Source organism: Salvelinus fontinalis, chromosome 17, assembly GCF_029448725.1.
Source record: "Salvelinus fontinalis isolate EN_2023a chromosome 17, ASM2944872v1, whole genome shotgun sequence".
NCBI lineage: Eukaryota > Metazoa > Chordata > Actinopteri > Salmoniformes > Salmonidae > Salvelinus > Salvelinus fontinalis.
In genome coordinates, this window is record NC_074681.1 from 35583294 (window position 1) to 35611268 (window position 27975).

At 43.2% G+C, this 27975-nt stretch overlaps 1 protein-coding gene across 2 annotated transcripts; it reads right to left on the bottom strand.

The window, feature by feature from the left end:
- Positions 1–350: 350 nt before the first annotated feature.
- On the bottom strand, positions 351–27733 carry LOC129814234 (xenotropic and polytropic retrovirus receptor 1 homolog). Of its 2 annotated transcripts, XM_055867221.1 has the most exons (14): positions 27237–27732; positions 19839–19890; positions 8050–8151; positions 7472–7692; positions 6109–6258; positions 5779–5944; positions 5474–5661; positions 4908–5087; positions 4493–4655; positions 3656–3850; positions 3159–3325; positions 1122–1258; positions 652–873; positions 351–496 (listed from the first exon to the last, which is right to left on the bottom strand). In XM_055867221.1, exons 1-14 carry the CDS (start codon positions 27303–27305, stop codon positions 442–444), a joined length of 2067 nt encoding a protein of 688 aa, XP_055723196.1. In that variant the 5' UTR covers positions 27306–27732; the 3' UTR covers positions 351–441. The 2 variants fall into 2 exon arrangements, with proteins under 2 accessions (XP_055723196.1, XP_055723197.1); XM_055867222.1 differs by lacking the exons at positions 351–496; positions 652–873 and adding an exon at positions 890–1015 and having other exon boundaries at positions 27237–27733.
- Between the last annotated feature and the right edge of the window lie 242 nt (positions 27734–27975).

Below are 27975 nucleotides of genomic sequence, written 5' to 3' on the forward strand. Positions count from 1 at the left end.
GAAATCAACAGTCCGTTCCCCGTTTGTTCTTCCTGATATTTACATCAACATTTACACAGTCTTGGTGTTTCGTCTATGCCCCATGAAATATAAAAAATAACGGGTGACGTCAACTCAGCACTAAATGGTCCATGAATGTAAAAAAACAAAGTGGCTTAAAAGTAGCTGTTCCAAGGTGTGTGTGTGTGTGTGTGTGTGTGTGTGAGATATTTGTCTCCAATTGTTATCCTCTGTATACGCCTATATTCATGTCTTTGTACTCTGTGTGTTGATGCAGATAGGCAGCTCTGTGATGGACTGATGAGGAGGCGGGTCATCAAATGATCGATCGACTGATTGATGGGGGGGGGGGGGGGGGGGGGGTATATGCCCCTAGGAGGGACGTGGTCCTTTAAAGAGGTTCTGAACCCATGCTATGGATGCAATGGGTCTGGCCTGATGTCAGGTGTCATCGTCTGTGTCCTCCATGAGAACTTTGGTGTCCCGGGTCTTGGTCCTGAGGAGAGAGAGAGTTTAGTAGAGGGGAACACAGCCATACGTTATTACCATACTGGGAAGCGAGGCGCGGTTGTCTCAGGGACATGCTGTAGCTTTGTGTGTGTATGCAGGCATGCCAATATATGTGTGTGTGGAGCTATTGTATAACCGTACTGGGAAGCGAGGCGTGGCCGTCTCAGGGACATGCTGTAGGAGCGTTTCCAGTTCTTCTTGCCCAGGCGGTTCCGGACTCCGTCCTCCTGGTCCATCATCTGCTCCAGCAGAGTTTGGTCGTCAGCGTTCAGCGGAGCCACTGAGATGTCCCTCACCGCTCGGAACTCACCACAGTTATTCAGGTGCTCGTTCTCCAGACGGAAGAAGTTCCACACAAAACGTCTGCAGTGGAGAGGGGGAGGAGGAGAATCAAGTGAAATGTTGTTGAGGTGTTTCACCTGAATTTCATGTATGAAATGCCGTTGAGGGAGGTATTTAGTGGTTAAATGGTTGCCTGTTGAAATCTTCAGGAGAAGGGCTCTACCTAGAGGTTACCACAATAGTAGACATAGACTGAAATGTTAATTCAATGAGAAAGGAAGAGAATGCAAAGAAAATATAGGAGAGAGAATAAAATAATGTAATCTCACCTGAAGACCTCCAGAGGGGCTAGGATGGTAGCCACAATGTCTGCAGCTGACGGTGTACTGGCGGTGCTCAGGGAGAGGGGTATTGTCCAGGCAAAGCGCAGCAGCACATCCTCCAGTATGGCACAGTAGTAGTAGGCCTGAACAAACCCACACACACACACACGTGTATTATCATCACATACACATCTTCTGACATTACATAAAAATAGTAGGCCTGAAAATATTTGAACAATGATTTATTACATTAGCAGACATCCTCTTATGGCTGGGCGATATGGCCTAAAAATCACATCTCCATTTTTTTTCTAACTTCTGGACTATTTACGAAATACGTTTCTAAATAAGCTTTGTTGTACAATTAAAGGTCAAATACACTGCATTTCCAACAGTCAACAGTAATCTAATGAATTCAGGGCTTGTGAAATTACACCTAGGCCTTCCACAACCATTAAACCAACTAATAATTTAATTTTATCAAAATAGTTTAACCTGTTTTTTTGCAATAATCACTGATCTGGCTTTCAGGTTTGTCTACGAAAATATTTTGTTACAAATTTAACCAGAACCATGTATAAAGCACATTCACTAATAATGACTAACCTCTTGTAGCAGGCATTATAAAACAGGTCTCATAATCTCTCTAGCACAAGCCCACGAGCTAGTGAGTAGCCAGCTAATCTTTAGATTTCAAGTTTCAAGGATCTATTTGCTAGTTAACAAGGCAGAACAGTTGAATTGTTATGAACACACCCATCTGTCCGTCTACAACTGTTTAACAGCATGCTAGCCTGTCCACTTTGTTCAGATGTTGAAATCAAGTGGCCGACCTTATTTCTCAGAATGAGAAGGAGTTGCCAATTCCTTATATAAATTGAGTTATGTTTTATTGCACATTTATAAAACACAGATTATAAACTGGGTGGTTCGAGCCCTAAATGCTGACTGGCTGACAGCCGTGGTATATCAGACCGTATACCACGGGTATGAAAAAACGTGTATTTTTACTGCTCTAATTACATTGGTAACCAGTTTATAATAGCAAAAAAGGCACCTCTGGGGTTTGTGGTATATGGCCAATATACCACGGCTAAGGGTTGTGTCCAGGCACTCCGCGATGCATCGTGCATAAGAACAGCCCTTAGCCATGGTATATTGGCCATATACCACACCTCCTCATGCCTTATTGCTTAATTAGACAACTAGTATAACAGTCTGTGGCTAAAATGCTGCTAGCGGTACTGCAATGCCGTGCGCGACACTGAGAATTAATTTTCCAGAATCAACGTTCATTGATACTCCTGTTTTAGTACTGTCTGCTCTGTGTGAACTTTGAGCAGTTGAGGGTATGGTTAGAAAAGTTAACTTGTCCTCTGTTACAGTAAAATAATGTCTCAATGTGTTTGTGTCCATATGACCCATTCTGTTGGACCAAACATCAAATGCAAACAGCAAGTTGAAACTGCTTGTCAGAGAGGAAGAAGTGATCTCTCATCTTTGTTGTGTGAGTGTCAGGGGGAGGGGCTTGATGTGTGTGTGTGTGTGTGTGTCTGTGTGTAAACAGAGGAAGAGGCGAAAACGAGAGGTTTCACAAACAAGCCAAATGCTTTTCTATGGGCTTATTTCGGACCTAAGCTTGTTGACTGCCTTCGCGCCTTTGGGACAACTCCAATTGTTAGGGCGGAGACATGAGCATCTTGTCATTATACTCCGATCGCTGGTGTAAATGGAAAGGTGCACACAGCAGAGAAGGAACGAAGGAGACGAGACCAAAAAGACAACATGAGAACAACGGACATAAACGCTCATGAAAACGAAAAAACTTGATTCTTGCGATACAGGCATTTGGAATATTGCGCAGAAACATACATTCAAATGAGTTACATATCGACCAGCCCTACATCCTCTCTGTTCCTCTTTGAGGCATATGTTTTTCCCGAACAGTGTGTGTGTGTGTGTGTATTTCTGTATATAGACGATTACCTCTACCCAACTTATATTCGTCATTTTGGTCATTATGGCTAAGAGGTGTACACTAACTTTCTGGGGGTAGACGATCTCCTCTCTGAGTATGGTGTTATCTCCTGCATTGCGGTCAAACAGGCCCCAGTCCATCTTCAGGTCCCACACCAGGGTGTAACAGGAACTGACTAATGAACAGCCAATCAGCAGGTAGAAGAAGATCTGGGTGTCCTCATGACGCACAGCTAGGAGGGGAGAGATATAGGGGTCAAGGGTCATATTCAATCACCCAAATCACTGATCAATCAACAAAGCAACCGCTCAATCAATGATTCAAGCATTTGGTCAATCAATCAACGTAGTGCATACGTATAAACTACAAACATTATATTGCAAATACCATTACTGTCCTAATCTCTCCTTGTTAGTTGTTCCATTGTTTGTGGATCCTCTCTCCTCTTATGAGAATCATTGGTATATGCATGTCAACCGGCACAGTGGCCCAAAACAGTTCTGTACTAACGATATGTCATTTAGATCCCAGTCTAAGATGACTCTAAACATTCTCTCCATACCTTTGTGGGTGCTGTAGAGGGCAGCGAAGGTGACCACGAAAAAGGTGGTGGAGTATTTCCCGGCGTTGACCAGGTGTGGGAAGGCCCGTTTGGAGTCGCGGTAACGCCGCAGGCACTGCACAAAGCGGAACCAGGCCGGCAGACACTGGATCACTGCCCGCACGCCGTACGAGTACGAGTGACACACGCCTCCACCTATCAGAATACACATCGATTAGGAATTAACCAATAAAATTCAGCACACGTTATACAAGTTAGTGACAAACACCAGCACTTATCACAAAGCACATTATCAGTCAACCAATAAAATCTGCCAAATATGTTCCATTTAAATTCCTGTCTGTTGGATCAGACATTGAATTTATTTATAGGAATTCAATATACTCATGAGTTTAAGATGGAGTTGACTCCAACACTTAACACCCATGCAAATAATAACATCAACGGGATAAAATGTGCTTGAACAAGGCTAGTTGGTGGTATGTATGTTTATTTGGACTGGATAGTGTTTGGAGTGAGCTGTCTGTGGACTAGGTTATGTTTGTTTGGACTCGAGTTCACTTTGTTTGGACAAAAGTCTTGAGGGTATGTTTAGTGTGGGCTTGTTTTGACTGAGATTTGTATGTTAGGGTAAGGCTGCCTGTTGTGATGAGTGAGAGTGCGAAAGAGAGAGATACAGAGAGAGGAGACGGGGATAAAGGAGAGGAAGAGAGAAATGAAAGTAGCCACCAGAAATGAGAAAAGCTCTGATTGTTGAGCTGAGTGATTGAAAGTCAAACTAGCTTATTTTCCATAGAGCTTGGAGTGTGTTATTGTGTGTGTGTGTCTGTTGCTTACTGTCGCGCAGTAGCCCGTCTTGTTGCTTCCAGTCGAGCTCAAAGCTGTAGAAACAGATGAGGTACTCCAGGTCCATCAGAACCACCCCTAGAGAGTTGAGCTGGTCGGCCAGCCAGAAGTCTGCAAACTCTACCCTGTGGAACGGGGCTGTCACCACACGGAACTGGAGGAGAGGGAGGGATAGGGAGAAAGGTAGAGAGGTGGGGAATGGAGAGAGGGAAGAGAGAGATTGTGAGAGGGATATATATATATATATATATTACTGACTAAGGATGCATAGGACAACAAAGACAGAGCATTTGGCAACATAAAATGGTGCCCTTTCCCCCATCATGATGACAGGCACATGTTCAGACATGTTCAGCGGCCATATAACATTTGACAGTGCACTTCTTCGGCATTCTGAGCGTCTCACCAGCAGTTTGAGGAGCCAGAAGCGTGACTTGTAGTAGAGGGTCTTGAAGGGGTTGATGAGGAAGAGGAAGAAGAAGCCGTAGAGGACCAGCGGGTTGGCCTGCATGGGCACCAGGATGGACTTGGAGAACAGACAGGACAGGATGCTCACACACCACAGCACCCCCAGGAAACCAGCAATCTATGTGGAGGAGAGGAGGGAGAGGCAGGTTAACTGGTGTTGTAATTTGATTGAAAACGCAATCTATTAGTGTTCTACTGCTTAGGCAACAGCTGATTTGCTCCTTTCATGCCAATAAGGCTAGATTCAGTAACACTACACTAAATGTGACCATAAAAAGCCACATAGGTAATATGAACGATATGACTAAAACTCAACCAGTATCCAACAACAAACTTCTGGGACCAGACTAATATATGCGCCATTCATAAGACGCTTTTATCCAAAGTGACTTAGTTATGCGCGCATACATTTTACGTACGAGTGGCCCCGGGAATCGAACCCAAAATCCTGACGTTGCAAGCGCCATGCTCTCCCAACTGAGCCACACGGGACCAAACTCTTACCTCAAAGAGGTGCTGGTGGGAGAGGTTGTTGCGGGGGTTGAGCTCGAAGATGAGCACATGGTTGACCCCCGCCTGGCGCCAGCCGTACGTGTTGATGCCCAGCAGGAAGAGGAACTCGATCAGCAGGAAGCCGCCGCGGTAGATCCTCACCAATGGCCACACGTTGGCATTCTCTATCACAACCACAGCTAGAGGGTAGGACGATTAATAACCCATTAATTAACGTCAGCGTTCCGTCAACAACTGAGATGTTAAATCCTGAACTAGAGCACTTAGAAATGGGGAGGGAGGGATGACGGACGTACCTGTGATGACGACGGTGACCATGAGGACGAGGAAGACGCCACAGTACAAGCCGACCCTAAAGGTGGTCCACGCCGGAGCAGGCTGTGCAGCACCCAGTGGGGGCACTCGTAGTCTCTTCATGGCTCTCTGTCTGTCTCCTCCCTCCAACTCTTGTGTTACCAGGGCCTGAGAGAACGGTGGAGACACAGCGAGAAAGGAAGAGATTGTCACAGCTAAAAGTTAAGACAAGATGATAAGCGAATAAAACTGAAATGATTATAGTACATTACTACTAGCCAATGCTTTTCATTGATAAGAGGGGGAAACAAAATGGCTGTCCAGTCCAGTACCTCCGTCTCAGAGATGAGCTGGGTGATCTTCTTGCAGGTGTAGAAGGGGGCCACCTCCACGTGGGCCACGCGCCAGTCGGCTCCCCGCGACGTCTCCAGGATCTTATCATGCTTCTTCAAGATCTTACGGAAACCTGTGAAGTTCAGATTCTGGGGAGAGGAGAAACAGTTGAAGGATTATAATAGGAGTCTCCCGGAGAATGTTTAGGACGTAAAACTTGTTGCAATGGATCAGAAGGTGACACAGGACAACAAGGTTAGGGTTAGCGGTAGTGTCTTGGGTTTGGTGATTAGGAGCTGGTACCTAATTTGGTAGTTCTGCAGCAGGATGAGGCTGAGGTAGTATCCAGAAATAGTGTATAGGGGGGTAGTATCTAGGGGTGGTGTCTACTAGGATTGGTTGGTATACCGTATACCGGGGTATTTTAAAAAACCACAGGAATGTTTTTCGATACCGTCAAAACAATTTCTTTGACGTTTTTCAATATGTTGGAATATTTGTAGCTACCTTTTAATACCTGCAGTCAACATGTGCAATACGTTAGGAGATAAAGCAGATTGCGTTCTTCGTTTCACATGATCTTACATTATGAAGCTTACTGTGGTTCCCCAGAACAGTTTGTTTGTAAATAGCACAATGGGAGAAAGCGAGAGCTGGTGAGTCCATAGCAGTCTATCTATCGACGAGTCTCTGTTGTGCAGCGCACATGAGGTGATGAAGTTACAATTCAATTCACTACTAAATGTTTGCCATCAGATATCTTATAATGTCTTTCTGCCAGAAGTCAAAGAGCTCTGGATGAGTTCTGTACAGCTGCCATTTTTTCCCTTTCTCCCAATTTCTCTCGTTCACATTCGCTTGTAAATGTCCACACTCACCGGAAATTACATTTGGTTGCTACTAGCTATGCTTGTATAGCTTTATGGGCTGGATTTTCCTGTCTTTGCAATTAGTTTGTTCGTTTTCGCACGTTAGCATTTAGCTAACAGCGTCTATGTGATTTCACTATTAGTTTGTGCTACTTTTGTTAGTATTCTGGTAATAGAGGACCAATGGGCTTTTCTTGTGTTTTTAGCACCCCCTTGTAGGCTATGCCAGTAATACCGTAAATCCCGGGATGAGTGAGGCACGGTTTTACAATATGAAAAATCGGATACCGCCCAAGTGTCTAAATTTGTAGTTGTGCAGCAGGATGAGGCAGTGTCTAAGGGGCAAGTGTCTAAGGGGCAAGTGTCTAAGGGGCAAGTGTCTAAGGGGCAAGTGTCTAAGGGGCAAGTGTCTAAGGGGCAAGTGTCTAAGGGGCAAGTGTCTAAGGGGCAAGTGTCTAAGGGGCAAGTGTCTAAGGGGCAAGTGTCTACTAACCTGGTAGTTCTGCAGCAGGATGAGGCTGAGGTAGAACTCTGAGAAGGCCAGTTGCAGGTCTTTGATGTTGCGGTGTTTGCAGCGCTCCTGCTGGGACAGGTGGAAGACGGCCTTGCGGCGGCGACGGAGGCCCTGCATGCTGCTCTCCCGCTGGGCATCCAGTGAAGACTGCAGCTCATTCTGCAGCGTGGCGAAACGGCGCTGGGCCTCGGCTAGCTTTTCTGGAGAGAGAGAGGGAGAGGGGGGAGGAAAGAAGAGAGGGAGAGGCAGGGTCATGGGAAGAAGGGGAGAGTGAGGGAGATTGTGTAAGAGGGAGGCAGTCTGATTCGGTCTCTGTTGCCTAACTATTGGTCTTTGGCAGGAAGATTCAGTACCTAAGGGATTCATGTTTGTCTTCTGACCAGATGGGCCATTAGTGGCCTAGACCTGTGGAGGAGAATGTGACTGTTTGCTAGTAATGCAATGTGAATGTGCTGTTGGTTTTTTGGTACAATCATAGAAATAGGCTAGCTAAGTAGAGAAACAAACTGTGGTTTGGTTATATCAGGTGCATGAAATCGAGCAACATGCACAGTTACCAGAGTAGAATGTGTTGATTTTGGCCAGCTCCTTTTCGCACGTCTGAAAGAACTTCTCCTCAAACTTGGCGTAGTACCTCTTGACTGTGTCCTCGTCGGTGACTGGAAAGACAGGAGAAGATTTGAAGCACAAGGAAAAAACTAGGTGTTATTCATCTTCTCTCTTTTCCAGACAAGCTGATGTTTGCAAATGTCTTTGAGACCTTGCTATTTTTGCCACGTGTGATATTGAGCAGTGATCCTTTCGCCAAAGATAGCCTAAACCCAGTCATTTCACATATTTCATGCATTTAAACACTAGCAGACCATATTTAACTATCTAGTCAACTTAGAAAGCTTGTTTAGAAGGGAATACATCAAAACATGTGAAAACGACTGGAGTCTTAAGTGGACGTCAAACGTTCATCCTGCTGCACAGTCCCTATGGACGCTCTAGTCTAGAGCGCCTTGTTAAAATTGTGCTTAGGAGCATTTCTAAACTCTCTCCATGGTTAAAGTAGAAAGAAATGGATGTCATTATTGTAAACGTGTGTGAGTATGCTACATTTACTAACATCATATATTGGAGCGGCAGGGTAGCCTAGTGGTTAGAGCATTGGACTTGTAACCGAAAGGTTACCCCTTATTTCGAATGACACAAGCTTGCATTTTCACCACAACATTTAGTGGAATTAAACATCCGTTTTACGTCAGATTGGAGATGTTATTATAAAAAAGTGTATAGTTATCACGCCAACACTAAATGGATTGCTTGAATCAGATGAATATATTTGGTTAGGTACTGTTGGTTTTGTCATACGCGTCTGTCCGTCGCCGGACTTAACGCCATTGTCATTTTCAAACTTAAAATAGCACAGACAATTCGGGGCGCTCTCTGTATAAAAGTCGCTGGCCACAAACTAATACACGGATTTGACAGTCATCACTGAAACGAAAGCAACCCGTCACTATTTAGAACTACATGTGGCGAGACGATTCGTTGAAATTATCCAGTCAAAAGGTTTTTGCGTTTCCTATTTCATATTCATATCTACCATAAACATTTTCCTACATGGAAATTAGTTGATAAAAGCCTACTACAGGTTCTCATCTATCGACAGTTACATGTTGTATACCCAAGTTTGCGCTCTTTTCAAAGAAAAACCACAACAAACTATACCTGTCCCAGTTCCATTGATTTCAATACAATATCGATGCGAGTGACTCATTTGCACGCTCTATTGATTACAGTAGAACGAGCTAATCAATTTCAGTCTAGAGTGACCGATTGGTAAATATTGGTGCGTGAGCAGTTTTTAAAAAGTTACTAATTTTGCAAAATAGAGTAATCTGAACACAAGTGTAACGTGTGTAATTTTTGTCTTCGTCTTCAACATATCACAACATATTGCAGCATATTGATTATTATATTACATTTAAAAACAGTGTTTTGACACGGCTATAATTACAAATCCATGACAACAGGAAGCAGCAACAGTATAATTTTCAACTTATGATTTAGTAATATAAACTGTACCTTTTACATTCTTTTTCAGGATTCTACTTAATCAGGTCAGAACTAATGAACTAGCCCAAAAACATGTTATGATATATTGATTTTGATGATATTAGTGTCTTGCCTACCCCTAAGTCTGCATTGACAGAGGATGTCCTAAGAGATGGTACGGTAGGTTATTGTGAGACTCCGTAGAGAGCAAGGTTTCTGTACATACATTACACACTGTCATTACTTAACCTCTCGAAGTTAGCTTATTCAGCACATTCAGGTGGCCTGACATGGTGGAGATGACACTGACAGTGTTATGACAATAGACAGCAGTTCTAGTACGTTCATAATGCTGAGAGCTCTTCTAGAATGTAGAACAGCTAGCCATGTTTGAGAGTTCACACACAGTAGAGGGTGAGAATGTTTTGATAGAGGTGAAAAGCAGTTTTGCAATGTTTGAAGGAAGAGAGCTAATGTTTCATAGAAGGCTAATATTTTCATGCAGAGAACACAGCAGTGGTAGAACTCTAGACTGCTGCGAGAAGCTGAAACGGTTCCAATTTGTACGGGAAGGAAATATGATGGACATGTACATTGTGTTCTTTGCTCCTGGTCCTCTTGGAGGCCCTGCAGTGTGAGCAGGCTTTTGTCCCAGCTTAGCACTAAAACACCCGATTTCACATTGTGGATTAGTTGAATCAGGTGTTTAAAAGAGTGTTACACTTGAGACTGAAGCCTGTACACATTTCAGCTTTTTAGGAACACTGGTCTAAAGCAGGGGTATTCAACCGGGGGTCTGGAGGTATTGAATGACATACCTACAGTAGAAAACAGGAGAATATCTTATTTCGAATGACGTCAACTTTATTTCTCAACTCCTAATATTGAGCAAATTGGGTGGTTCAACGAAATGAGTGTCTTTTGCATCCCTTTGATATTTTAAGTATAAATTGTGCAACAATATTGAATTTTAAAAGCCTGTTATATTCCATGAAGTGCCCTTTAATATAGACCACATGGAGAATTCAATAAATCAGATTTTTTTTCTGTATATGAATAAAGATTTACTAAATTGTCAAAATTCTGCATTTTGACATGCCCTCCGTGCAACCTCTGACTTGTAGGAAGACTTTAACCAACATTTCTCCAAGTTTTCACCATCACTGTGAAGACCTAGTTATTTTGTTGCTTTGACAGTCATTTCTGAAGATTATTATTTACTTGTGATTCAAAATCTGTACCTCATTTCAAGGTCAACCCTGTTACCTTAAAGTGTGGTGTCAGGAAAATAACCTCACACTCAATGTCAACAAAAGAAAGATGATCGTGGACTTGAGGGAGCAGCCCCCTATCCACATCGACGGGACAGTAGTGGAGGGTGGAAAGTTTTAAGTTCCTCGGCGTACACATCACGGACACACAGAAATGGTCCACCCACACAGACAGCGTGGCTAAGGAAATTCGGCTTGTCACCAAAAACACAAACTTCTACAGATGCACAATCGAGAGCATCTTGTCGGGCTGTATCACTGCCTGGTACGGCAACTGCTCCGCCCATAACCGTAGAGGGTAGTGAGGTCTAAACAACGCATCACCGGGGACAAACTACCTGCCCTCCAGGACACCTACACCACCCGATGTCACAGGAAGGCCAAAAAGATCATCAAGGACAACAACCACCCGAGCCATTGCCTGTTCACCCCGCTATCATCCAGAAGGCGAGGTCAGTACAGGTGCATCAAAGCGGGGACCGAGAGACTGAAAAACAGCTTCTATCTCAAGGCCATCAGACTGTTAAACAGCCATCACTAACATTGAGTGGCTGCTGCCAACATACTGACTCAACTCTAGCCACTTTAATAATGGAAAAATTGATGTAATAAATGTATCACTAGCCACTTTAAACAATGCCACTTGATATAATGTTTATACATTACTCATCTCATATGTAAATACTGTACTCTATACCATCTACTGCATCTTGCCTATGCCGTTCGGCCAACACTCATTCATATATTTTTATGTACACATTCTTATTCATTCCTTTACACTTGGGTGTATAAGGTAGTTGTTGTGAAATTGTTAGGTTAGATTACTTGTTAGATATTACTGCATGGCCGGAACTAGAAGCACAAGCATTTCGCTACACTCGCATTAAAATCTGCTAACCATGTATGTGTATGTGACAAATAAAATTTGATTTGACCTATAGGCAAACAGACTAGATTTTTTTTTTTTTTTTTAGCTTGCATTCAACTGCCCCTCTCTGTTGCACACAAGCTTCCATTTTCCCTGTCACAAGGGGATTTATGGCTGATGTTGTCACGATCGTTGGTTGAATTAATAGACCAAGGCGCAGCGTACTTAGAGTTCCAGATGTTTAATAAGTATGAAACTCACCAAAAACAAAACAGAAGAAAACGAAACGTGATGTTCTGGGCTGCTCACAGGCAGCTACACAAAAACAAGATCCCACAAAAACCCAGTGGGAAATGGCTGCCTAAATATGATCCCCAATCAGAGACAACGATAGACAGCTGACTCTGATTGGGAACCATACCAGGCCAACATAGAAATGAAAAAAACTAGACTACCCACCCTAGTCACACTCTGACCTAACCAAAATAGAGAATAAAAAGGGTCTCTAAGGTCAGGGCGTGACAGATGTAAGGTTAAATCTTTAACCCTCTTACTTTATTTGGTACTTATTGTATTTCACCTCGATGGGAACACGTATTTTATTAAAGTTGAACATGTGCTCTTTATGACAGAATGTAAACATTTGAATGCAAACAAAATGCAAGCAAATTTTTCACTGTCACACATCTCAAAAGGCACCGAATTCACGGAACGATCCAATTTCACTATCTGGAGTATCTGAAAAAGCGAACAGACTACTATTGTGATATTGCTGCTGGTAAACTTTCTTGACTTGGACATTAATATTTGCCAACACATGACTAACCTCTGTTTAACCAGCTAAACAGCTGCTCTTATCCAAAATGTGTTTTAGAGTTACCCTTCTAGCTAATAGGCTATGTTAGAGTTTACACTTCTACTTCAATTACATTGTGGGGAGGTCAAACTCATGAAAAACAATCTACCAAAGCTATCCATTTTTAAAATGAAAATTCCTTCTCCTTGCCATTTTTCATTCACCTGATGATACGACATGTTAATCTGTATTTTTTGCTAATGTATGATGGGGCTCCCTGGGCCGCCGGTTTGACAGAGGGGGGTCCCTGGTCTAAAGTCATTTAAAGAAAGTTCAGTTATGTGCCTCGATACAGTGCTGCCCCACTCCTGTAATACCTCAGAAGGCCAGCAGAAGGAGCCGTTGGCGAGAGGGCAGCAGGTTGGTTCCGAGTAATTCCCAGTGTTACAATATTAGGTTCACTTACAGTAGAGCTATGGGTAGTCCAGACAGGTGCCTCTGACTCAGTGTCTGAGCACTATCTGTGAGTCAGAACAACCAGACTGTGGTCTGGAAAAGACTGGGTGGGTGTCAGGGATATTTCAAGGAGTCTACGTGCTCATGTAGGGTTCCATGTACGTTTTTATCAGGTGCATTTGTGCTTGGATAGATTAGAAACTGGCACATACTGTGGCCCCCCACTGGAGTTAAGGAAAATGGCGACCCCTGTATTACGTCCTCGATGACTTGGATTCCTGAAATCGATTTTTAAACTATGGTACATAATCTCATGTATTTTGTAGGTCCAAAGATGCTGAAATGAACTAGAAATGTGATAGGCTGGGAGGATCTGAGAGGAAAGGATTCATCGCCCTAATCGCCTTTTGCCTTAGATGATAAACGCTGATTCATAACAAAACGCTCATCCTTCCGCTTTCTGCAGAACGAGTCTATCATGAATACATTACACACGCAAGGACACATGCATTCAGATATTTGCAGCAAAAGATAAATCACTGGAAGGGTTTTTTCTGGATCAAAATGGGGCTTAGACAAAGGGTGTGGTCAGCCAGTCAGAGCAGCTGAATTCTGGCCGGTCCCTGGGCAACAACAATTGAGGCCCCCCATCTTGGCGGTGTAGTGTTTTATTTTTTTCAGTTTTAAAGCTAACTTCCTGCAATTCTACACGTTACCATGGAGCTGAGAGAAAAGGTTGCCGTTTCAATGCCAATTTCATGCACTTTGCCATGGCTAATGCAGTGTTCTAATGCTCAAACATAATAACAAGATCAATACTCCTGAATTGGACTTAGGTAGCCCGAAAAAAAAACATGTAGGGAGCCCGTCCAAGGATTTTCAATGCAGAAAAATCCCTGCACTGGTCTGCAACAACAACAAAATGCTATGAGAGAGAGAGAGAGCGAGAGAGCGAGGTCATCGTTAGAGTCTGAATACCACTGGAGGAAGAGAGGATGGGGAGAATGATGGATGAGTGAATGAATATAATAGCTAAAAGATACAACTCAGAACACTCCCTGTAGAACTGTATGCTGAACAGGATGTTAGTCTGTGGTAGTGCCGTTGGCGGGAAAGTCTCCAAATATCCCTTTTACTGGCCTTTCAGGCTCTCTCTGTTTTGCACGTGTCTTCAGTCAAAAGGTCGTAGAGAAATTTAATAGGTCGAAATGTAAACATTTGGAGAGATTTTTAAAATTTATACAAAGGATCTTCACAGTGCTTTCCCCTACTGTCCTCTAAGCTTCGGTGATGTCTCAGTTCGCTAAATCTAGCGGATGACAAAAACAAGTTAAAAGTTTTGAGGGAGAAATACATTTTACATAGATGGGTAATGACAAGATTTTAATTTCTTTCTTCACATAAATGTATGTGTTATGACTCCAGTTTCCTGACTCCAGTTTCAATACACAGTGACACATGATGACCAAATCTGAGTGGGGACTATCCAAGAGGGGTTGTTGTGAGTCTGCAGATTAAATAGAGCTCATTTTATTAAAAGATATGCTATTTTATCTCAGACAGGCATCGACTGTGGCTGAATCATGGACTAAATTGACAGTTTTTCCTCAATGTCCCTTTTCTTGTTTTTCCTTTGTCTTTGGCCATATATATAGATAGATAGATCTATATAGATATATCTATATATAGATCTATATATCTATATCGCAACTGGACAAAGGGGCAGAAGATATTGCTTGAATACCAATGGGATCTTAATATTATTGAATTGCTATGAACCGCTCAATAGGCTATGTGCTGCCTCTGCTATATATCACCCAATAAAACCCTTCTCTGGTGTGATGTTGTTTATCAAGTTCAATGTACACAAAGTGTACAAAACATTAAGAACACCTTCCTAATATTGTGTCCGCCCCCGCCCCCCTCCCTTTGCCCTCAGAACAGCCTCGATTCAGTCGGGGCATGGACTCTACAAGGTGTTGAACGCGTTCCAAAGGGACGCTGGCTCATGTTGACTCCAATGCTTCCCACAGTTGTCAAGTTGTCTCGATGTCCTTTGGGTGGTGGACCATTCTTGATACACACGGGGAAACTGTAAAGTGTGGAAAAACCCAGCAGCATTGCAGTTCTTGACACAAACCGGTGCGTCTGGCACCTACTACCATACCCCGCTTAAAGGCACTTAAATCTTTTGTCTTGCCCATTCACCCTCTGAATGGCAAACATAAACAATCAATGTCTCAAGGCTTAAAAACCCTTATTTAACCTGTCTCCCCCCTTCATCTACACTGATTGAAGTGGATTTAACAAGTGACATCAATAAGGGATCATAACTTTCACCTGGTCAGTCTGTCATGGAAAGAACATGGTGTTCATATTGTTTTGAACACTCAGTGTATAGTGTAAGAAGTTGAACTCCTGGGTTGATTACGGTTATCAACTGCCCCAGGGCATGGTAACTGCCCCAGGGCTCAGAGCATGGTAACTGCCCCAGGGCATGGTAACTGCCCCAGGGCATGCCAACAGCCACTGTAGTACTGGTAGCCAGCACCTGTATAACTGGTTTGGGTAACTCTATATACCTCTACAGAACTGGGTCACTGAGGCCGTCTGGGCCCTGAGGAGGGCTGACAAGATTGGAGATACACACCAACCAATCTATACACAGCTGGGTGACACACTGCCAAATCACAGGAGCGCCTGAGTAGTAGGCACACATTGTTGGCCTATTTGGTTGAAGAAAGACCCTTAAAACAATTTTGACACGGTGGGTAAGATGGTGGTGGCAGTGAAGTCAGACTTGTGGGCGTGCTGGTGAAGTGACATCATGATGTCTGTGTGTGAAAATTAACGGGCGAAACCAACCTCACAAGTCTGCAAACCTCAGCTGTTTCCAAGGACCATCATTAACTTTTCAATTACATTCAATTTAGCCTAAAATGGGCCTGTGATTATCGTTAGTCTGCCATGGCAAATAACAGCCATTTACACCCAGTTCTGGCACACACACGTAATGGCACAAAAACAGCAGCCGAGATAATCAACACACACCCACACACATATTCATAAGCAACAGCCATTCATAACTGTCATTTACCACACGTGGGTAGTTCGCATCCTCGCTCCCGTTCTCTCTGACACACTCACACAACACACGGACAAACAGCTGCAGCGATCACAACAATCAATTCACTCATAGTTCTATTGTCATCTGTTGATTGGAAGAAGAAGGGAAAAAAACGATGCCTTTCGGCCTAATTCATGTAGTGAACGCATCTACGGTGTATCATAGTGATGAAAACAAAGACGACTGCAGTCTGCAGTTGAGAGTTTGGAAAGGGTAGGCCTACTGAACAAAGAGCTAAGGGTATTAACAAAAATCAAAAACACTTGGTTGGGAGTTTCACAGTGTGCGGACTGCGGTGTCTTCTTGGTTATATAACACCGGTTGGTTACTACATTGCTATTACAGTAAACACACTGAGAGCATAACAGTGTCCCAATACTTTTTTGCCGACGCACTGATGAGTCGAGTTTCAACTTGGGCAACACTCCAGGCCATGTGTCCACTGTCCAGCCATAGCAACGGCACCTACAGACCCAGAGATCGGCTCGCTCCAATCCTATCAGTGGCAGTGATGTTGAACTATGACCTCAGATGAACACAGGAATCTGTGTTTGTTTTTGCGCCGAAGAAACCCAGGGATATACAGTGTCTTCAGAACGTGTTCAACCCCCTTGACGTTTTCCACATGTTGTTGTGTTACAGCCTGAAATGAGATTGTGTCACTGATCTACACAATACCCCATGATGTCAAAGTGGAATTATGTTTTTAAGAAATGTTCACATATTAATCAAACATTAAAAGCTGAAATGTCTTGAGTCAATAAGTATTCAACCCCTTTAGGCTTGCCATAACAAAGTTCAGGAGTAAAAATGCTTAACAAGTCACAAAATAGGTAGGATGGACTCCGTGTGCAATATTAGTGGTTAACATTATTTTTTTTAATGACTAACCCATCTCTAGACCCCACACATACAGATAATTGTAAGGTCCCTCAGTCGAGTAGTGACTTTTAAGCGCATATCCAACCACAAAGACCAAGGAGGTTTTCCAATTCCGTGCAAAAAAGGGCACCTACCTAATGGCACCACCTATCTTTTTATACATCCCTTTGAGCATGGTGAAGTTATTAATTACGCTTTGGATGGTGTATCAATACACCCAGTCACTACAAAGATACAGACGTCTTCCTAACTCAGTTGCTGGAGAGGAAGGAAACCGCTCAGGGATTTCACCATGATGCCAATGGTGATTTTAAATCAGTTACAGAGTTTACCTGGGGCGGCAGGTAGCCTAGTGGTTAGAGCATTGGACTAGTAACCGAAAGGTTGCAAGATAGAATCCCCGAGCTGACAAGGTAAAAAAAACTGTCGTTCTGCCCCTGAACAAGGCAGTCATTGAAAATAAGAATTTGTTCTTACTGACTTGCCTAGTTAAATAAAAAATAATAGCTGTGATGGGAGAAAACTGTGGATGGATCAACAACATTGTAGTTACTCCACAATAGTACTAACCTAAAATATTCCAAAACATGCATCCTGTTTGCAATAAGGCACTAAAGTAAAACTGCAGCTTTGTCCTGAATAGAAAGCGTTACGTTTGGGGCAAATCCAACACATCACATTCCAAATACTTCATATTTTCAAGCATGGTGATGGCTGCATCATGTTATAGGTATGCTTGTCATCGATAAGGACTGAGGAGTTTTTCAGGATAAAATAAACTGAATAGAGCCAATCCTAGAGGACAACCTGATTCAGTCTGCTTTCCAACAGACACTTGGAGACAGCAGGACAATAACCTAAAACAACAGGCAAAATCTACACTGGAGTTACCAAGACGACATTGAATGTTCCTGAGTGGCCTAGTTACAGTTTTGACTTAAATCAACTTGAAAATCTATGGCAAGACTTGAAAATGGCTGTCTAGCAATGATAAACAACCAATTTGACAGAGCTTGAAGAGCTTTAAAAAGAATAATGGCAACTCACTCCCCGTACACTCCCCGTGCGCAAAGTTTTTAAGAGACATACCCGTTAAAACACCCCTAGAGTAATTTGACGTGACTTTGAATATTGAATAGCAATCTGTGTGTTTTATGCTAGAGACATAGTTTCTTTAAGTGGTATTCGTTTTTACCCTGTTATTTAGAACCTGACGGACAACTATAAAAGCTCAAACCAAAAGTGTATTCACCCACTGGCCCAGACAGCTGAACAGACAAAGACATGTTCCCACCAGCACAAGTGTATATACCCCAATTTAGGTGAACTCTCCTCCTTCCCTCTAAACATTACATATTTATTGCTAGGCAGGAAGCTAAGTGATGTGGCTAATAAACTGTTCCTTCTTTCTCCCGTCATGTGACCTGACCTGACCTCATACCCCCATTCCTCACTAATCCACAGCTCTCCACCCTATCAGTGACCGCAAGCATGTGATTGCCTTTCCCTCACACAGTAACATTCCAAGCCCCTGGCTCATATCCAACCTTAATTGACTCCACCATATTCATAACCAATAACTTCTGGTGTAACAACCAGACTGTGGCCCTGGTTGTTATGCGGTATATGGCCAATATACCACGGCTAAGGGCTGTGTCCAGGCACTCGGCGTTGCGTCGTACATAAGAACAGCCCTTAACAGTGGTATATTGGCCATGTACCACACCTCCTCGGGCCCTATTGCTTAAATATACCTACAGGGTTCCTAAAATTCAAAATCAAATAGCTAAATGATCCATGGTATGACCATTTGAAAATATATGTTAGCTTAGTAGATATCGCAAACCAAGGGCTTAGACCTATAGGAGTTATTTTTTATTCCACGTAGACAGAGTATTTTGTGTAGATCATTGATTAAAAAAAATACAATTAAATCAATTTTAATCCCACGGTGAGTGGCTAAAGTATTTGAAATGATTTCAAATAGTATTTGAACCCAGGTCTAACACACAGACATGCACACGTTTGATAGAAAACCATTTCTATCCCTTGAAAGAAGCTACACTGTACAATACTCAACCTACAAGCCTTCTCGGGTCCCCTCAAGCTTTGACTCGCCTAACGCCTCTAACTTCAGGCACATCTCAGGGTTGACAGATACCAACTCTTTTCACCCTAATCAGCTACACTATACAATCCTCCACCTGCATGTGTGTACTGCAGTTCCCTCCAGCTTTGACTGTGTTCCAGACCTCAGGCTCCTACAAAAAGGTGTTGACAGGCGAGTGGAACAAAGTAGCCTCTGTGGCCTGGTCAAACGTAACAAGCTGGATTAAGTCTTCAAGCTCACAATGCCACGCAGACACCACAGGGAACTCTTAACAAAGGACCATGACACGTTGCACTGAGAATCGCGCTGTAGAAATGGATTAGCCGTCCAATAAACTGAGGACAGCTATGATGACGCCAGCGACAATAGAAAAAGTCTGGAGCAAAGCATTCTGTCATTCTCCTTGCTGTTAGACCAAAGACTGATGGACAGAAGCATCGTTTAAAGGAAAGAGGGGTATTTGAGGGATGAAGTTTGCTTATTGTGCACTTTTCTTCCTCTCCCTGGCTCAACGCTCTTCCTCTGCTGTCTTTCCTTCTCTCCATTTTCCACTTTGCCCAGCGCTTTTCTCTCCTGGTCTATCTAATGCAGGTGATTGACTTTGTTCTTGCATTGATATCTTCAGCAGTTTGATACTGAAAGGCCATGGGTTACCTAATAGTGGTGTGTTGGGGGGGACGTGGGGGTCAGGGTTGGGCCCTAATAGTGTTCAATATGCACGTACACTGCATGTGCATGTGCACGTACACACACACACACACACACACACATACACACACAGAGCTTATTTTACCTTCGATAGAGGGTGCCTGGTCCTGGGCAGAATACAGCATATCCTTGAAAGCCTGCAGAGCAGAAATAGAAAAACAAGAAAGGGGTAAATAAAATTATAATAAAAATCACTAACCTAACTAATCGGATGACACATAAAAAGGCCTAATGCACTGCAGACATTTTGTTTGAGGCGACATTATTTACGTTTCAACCTGTAAACACTTTAAATGATGCACTTTAGGTGCACACATGTAAGCCTACAGCACAATGTGTTATAACAGCACATGATACAGTGCGACTATTTTACTCGCATATGCGCCTAAATGGTTTGCTGTGCGACCCAGAATATTTATTTAGGAGCACCAGTGCGCCTAGAAATATGAAGGATTATTACCTCATATTTTTCATTCTCCTCAATGTCTGTGTGTCCCCCTACATTTTTTTGTTTTGTTACTTAGACACACACGTCCTCCTTGTAAAAAAAGCTCAGCGTAGAGCCCTGTGATGTGCTGTGGTGTATGACTCATGACGCTGCCGCTCCTTAACATGTGGGCAACCAGATTATTCCACCGCTGACTAGCTAAAACAGCCAGAGAATTTCTGCCCAGGAGCAAGCAGGCAGGCAGGCAGGCAGGCACAGAGGTAGACAGACAGAGACCAGAGAGAGAGACCAGAGACAGTACAACCAGCCAGCCAGCCAGCGGAAGCAGCCGAGCTGCGTGATAAAAACGGGTCATGCAAATCTAACAATAGAGAAGAAAGGTGAAAAAGGGGAAGTGTTCTGTCCCAGCTTTCCTTGGCATCAGGATGACAAAGGAAACAGTCAAGGTTATTCTGGTGCATCACGGAACCAATCACACAGAACAGAACGTGCTTTTTCGAAGCCCTAGCCCCCTAGCCAGAGTCCAGACAATGGGTTCAGAATAGACAGTCAGCAGCAGATAGCTACTGCAGTCTTTCTACATCTCTGTGTGTGTGTCCCGGAGTGCAGAGAACAAGAAGCCCCTCGTTATTGTGGAGAAGCCTGTGAGACAGACGACAATACAAGTCCTCGGTGCCAATAGAGCCGCATGGTCAAGGTCACTCAGGCTCTGCTGAATGAGTGGATTCAGTAGATCTACAAACAAGAGCAACAAATGAAGAGAATGAATGGACAAATGATTGGGAAAGAAGTCTAGTTCACTGGAAGACAACCTATTGGTTGTTGTACCGACATGGACAAGTGCAAACAGGAGTTTCAAAGTCGTGCCTGTTTTATTTCTGCCCATGGTGGATAATGAGCATGTGGTGCTGTCTGTGCATGACCTGGGATCAGTCACTGCGCTTTGGGTTCGTTGGCATACTTGTGTTGTGTGGGAGTGTTTGGAGTTTCTGTGTGTGTGTGTGTGTGTGTGTGTGTGTGTGTGTGTGTGTGTGTGTATTATCTTACAGTGGGAATCGCAAATCAATCATTCCCAATCATTCAGTGTTTGCTGGGTCTTTATCAGGGTTCCATACTGTCACCTTATCCAACTTGTGTGTGTGTGTGTCCAACACTGCCAACCCCCACTGTTCCCAACAACAATGATGTAGGCAGATCCATTCTCACATGCTTGTTTTTTTTCTCTCATCATGTGACTCCTTGGAACAACAGCTTCACCATCAGGCTACAATAGCAAGCATCCTCAGTTCCTCAGTCCAAGAGATGCCTTTTAAAAAGTGTCCAGATAAATGTTACTCCTAGGCAAATAGCCTGGGGTCAGCTTTCGCTGCCTTAAGCCAAGCCTTTAGACACTATTAGAAATACTTTCCTTAAGAGCCTCGACAAGAGATTCGGGGGGGGGGGGGGGGGGGGGGGGGTAAGTCTATCCTACCTAGATGGAGGATAAAATGACTTGTACTAGTTTATACCTATTCTCTTAGAACTTGGCTAGATCAGATAGGATCTCAGAAACAGTCAATAGCGAGACAGCGTGAGAATCAACATACTAGGGGCCCATCTGTGTATTCTTCCATCTTAGCTGTGGTCTTCTGTGAGGGGTTGGTTGTGTTCCAGCTCATCTCCACACAGTCGGACCGTACATATCATCAGACTGCTAGCCTATATCATATTAATGTGGTTCCAAAGATGTAAAACACTTCAAGGCATTGTGAAATCTGATCATTTTGCACAGTGCGGCGGGCTGGAACGCGACCAGTGTCTTTCTTACTTTGCCCTGTAGCTGAGCCAGTTGAGGACAGTGATATGACCCCGCCGTGAGCCTGGTCCCTGCTCTGCACCCCACGAAGACGGTCATAGGACTCTCCCTGTGAGAGCGAGGGCTAATATAAAATGGAACAGTCCACCGTTGAACGCTCCAGTAGTTTTATTAGAAACATTCATTTTGACCACACGGGAAGGCCTGAAGAAGACCCCTTTGTGGTAAAATCATTGCTAGTAAGTAAAACCACGGGAACATTTAGCTCCTAGGCTTAACCGTGAGAAACGTGTCTTCCTCTTTTTCACATGACGTTTTCTACCCTTGTTTTGTACTACTTTCAAACTAGCAGTCCAGTGTTTCCCTAGGGTTGTTCGGTTTTAAAATGGTGACTGTGAGGAACAGATAGATTTTGACTGAGCAGCAAATTGTTTGTGGCACAGATGGTAGGGATGATAACAGCAACAGAGGCAGCGATGGCATGACGTGGTCTGCTTACAAAGCTCCCCAACTGTCATGCGACACTCAGCATATAGCCTTACAAGACAGGGCGCCGTGCTACTTGTGTAGCGAAAGCCCACGCTTTCCCACACTACCCACGGTGTGTGGGTGTGTACGTGACAAAGAGGGCAACTGCCCCTGCTTGAGCCTGTGTCTGTGCAGTAAGTGTATCAGCGGGTGCTAAAGCGTAAGTTTCCTAAAGAAAGCAGAACACTACAGGCAGGCGATTATCCCTTTAGCCCAACCTCCCTCCATCCTCCCTCTTCTCTGACGCTGTACTCCTGTTGGCCATTCACAGGTCTGTGGTATCTTTGCATATGGCTGTACTCACACAGCATAGACCGTAATACAGGCCAAACAACAACACAAGGCCAGCAAAAATCAAAGCAGAGTGGACTGTGGAAGTGTGTGTGTGTATTTGGCTACACCAGGAGGAGTCTAGGAGACAGAGCCTGGTTAGAATGAACAGTCAAGTTGAGTGACTTCTGACTACAACTGACCGCTCACTCTGTCTGCAATCTCACTGCATTAGTCTGCCTAATATGCTACTAAGCTAAAAGAAAACTGATATATATATATATTTGGGTGTCACGCTTATAATAGGATTACATCTATTCTATGACGCACAAGCCAAGACACAGGCGTAGGTTGTCTATAAACTATTAACTACTAGTGAGTTAGCCACTGCATCTCCAATGTGAGCTTGTAAACCATAATCAGGGTCATATTCATCAAACAGAAGAAAAAAAATGACTGAAAAAGGAAGGGACTACCTGAACGGGTCCAATAAGAAACTTGTTTTTGTTTTCCGTTGCAAACCGTTTTGCCCTAATGAATACGACCCACCCTTGCTTTCTGCAATGACAACAGCGATAATCATAAACTGTGACTTTAATGGTTCGGTGTAACTCGCATCAGGTGACAGCCAGCAGCCAGAAAATCGGCTGACACCAGCGTTCCACAAGAGCGAAAGAAACAGCAGTGTAGACAACAACAGAGGTCACACAGACAGTACTAAGACTGGCACTTGTTGTTATTCTCAATGACAATCGTAACCACAGTCACACACACATGAATACAGAGAGACATGAATATGGCACGCAAACACATGAATGCGCACACAGTCACACAGGGTCAATCTGACGTCTGCATTGGCCGTGCAGCATCCTATGGTGACACGGCCTCTGCAGAAGTCCGGGCGTTCATACTTCTTGCGCTTCGCCGAGCAGCGCAGAGCTGTTGTCAAGGAAGTGAGTTAGTTTATACTGGACCTCCCGCCCTCACCTACCATCAACCAATCATGTCAATGCGGAGCTTTATATGTAACCCTCCGCGTTGTTACAAAATTTGGGCGGCGCACGGCGATGCGGTACAGAGCTCCATTTGGACTGTGCTACCGGAGGCTCCGCAATTGCATCACATTCTTCATACAGGGCCTCCGACCACATTTCAGGTATAAATCGGCTTTAAGCCTCAGCCCGTTTCCCTGCTGAATCTAATTCAGAGGCAGTACAGTGCTCTGCTCATACAGAATGGTGAAGCAGAGGCCAGCTTCCCTCTTGCCCTAAGAGAGAGAGATCAGTGAACAAATACAACACCTATATTCTCAGAGCTGCACATGCATGCACTCACACACATGCACACTCAAACAAACCACACAGCTAGGCAGAATCTAACAAACAGGTTCTCATAAATAGGCAGATTCTCAGAATACACTTCTGAAAACCACTACACACGTGATAATTTGTCCCTGTGTGTTGTGCAACTCTAGCCAACAGCCGGGAGTCTGGAAAGACAAATTGTGTCATCATTGTGTAAAGAACTGACCCCCACAAGAGCCAAAGAGCCATCATTCAGTGTCTGTTCCAGCCCTGCCAATCTCTAATCGGTAGGCTAATCCCACGAAGGAAACCTCGCAGCACTGATGTTTGATGATTAAATTATATGTACTGAAGATGGAGAGTGCCATTTTCTGAGGGAGAAAAAAGGGGGGGCTGTGTGTGGTGGACACATAACTACACCACATTTCATACATTTTTAAGAATGACGGCCTGCAGACACGCATTGATCAATATGCCATAAATCTATTTGGTGTGTATGCTTATTTCATAACAAAGAAATGCTTAAGGGACCACTGGTCTGGCCCCATTTTGTTCACACACTGCCCAGCAGACTGTGGGAGAGGGAGAGCAAGCTGACCCTTTACAGAGATGTTTTATTTTTTAAAAAAAATCAGTGCAAGAAGCAGCAATGCATAGATTAGAACTGGAAGCAGCTGTGGCTCAGTCTGACTGAGGACTGCAGCTGTCGTCACCTCCAAATGCAGGTGCTCATTGCAGAGCTACAGTATGTTGCTGCATTCCACACCAGTTCCATAGATTGCAGGTCTTTTCAATCATCCCCATTGAACAGAGGCACTGAGTTTGTTAGTAGCTGTGATGTAGGGTTCAGCTAGAACGTAACAAAATGTGGAAAAAGTCAAGGGGTCTGAATACTTTCCGAAATCTTAGTAAATCGTTTTATAAATTGATTATACTTATTTAGAAAAAATATAATTATTTTTAAGCCTTATTCATACAGTTTTGTTGAATAGGAAATACATAAAATATTTGTACTGTGTACTTAAGCTTGTATCCTCAAAAGTGACTACACCTCAGCAATTTATCAGTTTTAACCAGAAAGGTTAGATTTGAACCTTTCTTGCAGTATGCAGCATTACTAGTTATTGTTTATTGCACTCATGATAAATAATAACTTGGGGGATTACGTAGATTATATTTTCAATTACATATAGTTACATTTCAGAGGTTAATTCCTCAATCTAAGTTCTGTGCATCCCAGCGTGTGACAAAATCAATGATATAAAACCAAAGATATTGATCTGTTTTAAGCAATCAATCATGTCATTGTGATAACTAACTTTTACACCAATCGGAGGTTAAAAAAAAGGATGTGTAATTCAAATCAATTTTATGGGGTGAAAACGCAAGCTTGTGTAAGGTAGTAACACAAACTGTCCACATTAGGGAAGTTAATGCAACATACAGTAATTTAATATGGCAAAGTAATTCAACTTGTCAATTTAAAAGGTGCAATATGCAGAAATCAATCTGCCATTCCCTGGTTGTTAAAATTCTAATAGTTCGCCTAATTTCAGTTTATGTGACAAAACAAGCAATCTAAACCAGGGTTCCCCAAGCCACGAGTTCGCTACACCCGCAATAACATCTGCTAAACATGTGTTCAGTGTGACAAATACATTTTGATTCGGCCTTCCAACATTTTTTTCTTCTTAATTTTTTATTGTTGGACATGAACTGTAAAAACATCAGGAAATCAGCTATTTTAATTTGAGAAAACTGTTCCCAAGTATTCCCATGCATAAGAGACATTGGTGATTGTATACAAATAATAGATTGGATTTATATAGCACTTTGCTACTAACTGACGGTCCTCAAAGCGCTTTACGTACTCATCTCATCCACCATCAATGTGTAGCACCCACCTCAGTGATGCACAGCGAGCATTTTTGTACCAGAACTCCCACCACACATCAGCTACCAGGTGGAGAGGTGAGGAGTGATATATGCCAATTAGGAATGAGGGGGATGATTAGGTGGCCGTGACAGAATGTGACCAGGTTGGGAATTTATCCATGACACAGCAGTGAACACCCTACTCTTACAATAAGCACCATGGGATTTTGAATGACCACAGAGTCAGGACACCCGTTTTAATATCCCATCCGAAAGACTGCACCCTATGCAGGTCAATGTCACCAAATGTAATCAAGGTTTGAAACAATTATGTTTTAGTCAACAACAAAAAATAATGATTATTTTCTGGCCCCCCTACCATCCGCTGAATAACAAATTGGCCCACGGCTGATTCTAGTTGATGATCCCTGATCTAAACCCTGTGAAATATGTTGTAATTTCCGCTGTTTGAAGCTGGTGTACAAAACCGAAAGTAAAAGATGCTAAAACTACATTTAAGAAGGGAAGCATAGAAATAGCGCACATCTACCGCTTCTTAGATTTGCTTTCAATAAGAATGCCATTTATAATTCACATTTCTGTGAATTTCGTCGGTTGCCCAAAAAATTACATATTGCAGCTTTAAGATTATAGTACATGTTGCCCACTCACTAACTATTGCAACAATGACATCTATTTCTTAACCATTTAGAGGGTTTAAAAATGCTCTCAAACACAATTTAACCGGTCACTCTAGTCTAGACTAAAGCATCCATAGCGTCTGTGCAGAAACCTGAACGTCTGAAGTCTCTAATCCTAGCCGATTAAACTCAACTCCACGATTTACGATGGAGTTGAGCGGCGGCGAATTTAGTGTGGGCGGACTGGAGCTTCGATGTCTCATTAAATTAAGTTTTTATCCAAAACTGCTGATTTCAGCACCCAAATAGCCTGCAATTACAATTGACATTGTTCTGTGTAATTGCAGGCTATTCATTGGGTGCTGAAATCGGTCGTTTTTCGTAAATCGTGGAGTTGAGTTTAGTCGGCAAGGGTTCAGCCGAAACTATTTGTGATACTGGCGAGGTGGTTAGCGAGATAATTTAGCAAGCTAACCCGATATTACTAGTTGGGTTGGCTATAAAAAAAACGAAGCTCCGTTTAAGAAAACCCCCTTTTTGGCACCTACCGTACCTAGCATAATTTAGCTAGCTGCGCAAGCCAAAAAGCAAGACCGCTAACGTTAGCTAGCTAGCTATTTACCTCATACTGGATGTATTGTTTTCTCCATTCAGGAGTGATGTGCGCCGAAAGGTGCTCCGTGAATTTCATCCTTCCTCAGCGGTTCCCCTCCCGGGGTTTCGACGATGAAATACTAGCTGTCAGATGACTTTCTTTGTGGTGAATGGATATCATACAGCTAGCTTTTTTAATAAAGCCAGCATGGATGATGTGACAGAATCACCACTGAGCAATGTTTGTCATCCAGATTATGACTGTGCTGCTCGGTCCAAGATCCCCTTTTTCTCCGTCTCACATTATGGTCGGAGAACGTTGGCGGGACAACCCCGAAACATAACTGCAAGATGATGCTCCTCTCCTCCTTTATCTTAACTATGTTGTCACTATAATACACTGTTATTTCGCCTTTAGTTGTTACTTTGACAATATTGTTTTTGTGGTAACACGGGTCTAGCCTCTTGTGCTGTAAAATCGTTCAGTCGCCATCATTGGGTAGAAAGTGACGTACTTGTGTCGTCACCGCTCATAGAACGCACAAAATCATGCGTGTATTCATTACGCCGATTCTGTTGCAAAACGTTTCGTCTGTTGTAAAACGTATTGCAACAGAAACCATTTACTCCAAAGATATTTTTTTTGCAACAGAAACCGTCTACTACAAACGGAAAACGTTTTGCAACGAAAACGAGAGTTTATATTGGCTAAATTCAGGTAGGTCCGTCCCCGTTTCTGTTCTGCTCTGTTTGCTTCCGTTTGGTTC

What these genes read in the sequence shown, in the direction of transcription:
- LOC129814234 (XM_055867221.1), bottom strand. Translation starts at nt 27,305, where the DNA reads ATGAAATTCACGGAGCACCTTTCGGCGCACATCACTCCTGAATGGAGA. An exon ending in TCCTGCTGCAGAACTACCAG is followed by an intron (nt 6,259 to 7,471) that starts GTTAGTAGACAC and finishes TCCTCTCCCCAG; the next exon opens with AATCTGAACTTCACAGGTTT. An exon ending in GCCCCTCTGGAGGTCTTCAG is followed by an intron (nt 874 to 1,121) that starts GTGAGATTACAT and finishes TCTCCACTGCAG; the next exon opens with ACGTTTTGTGTGGAACTTCT.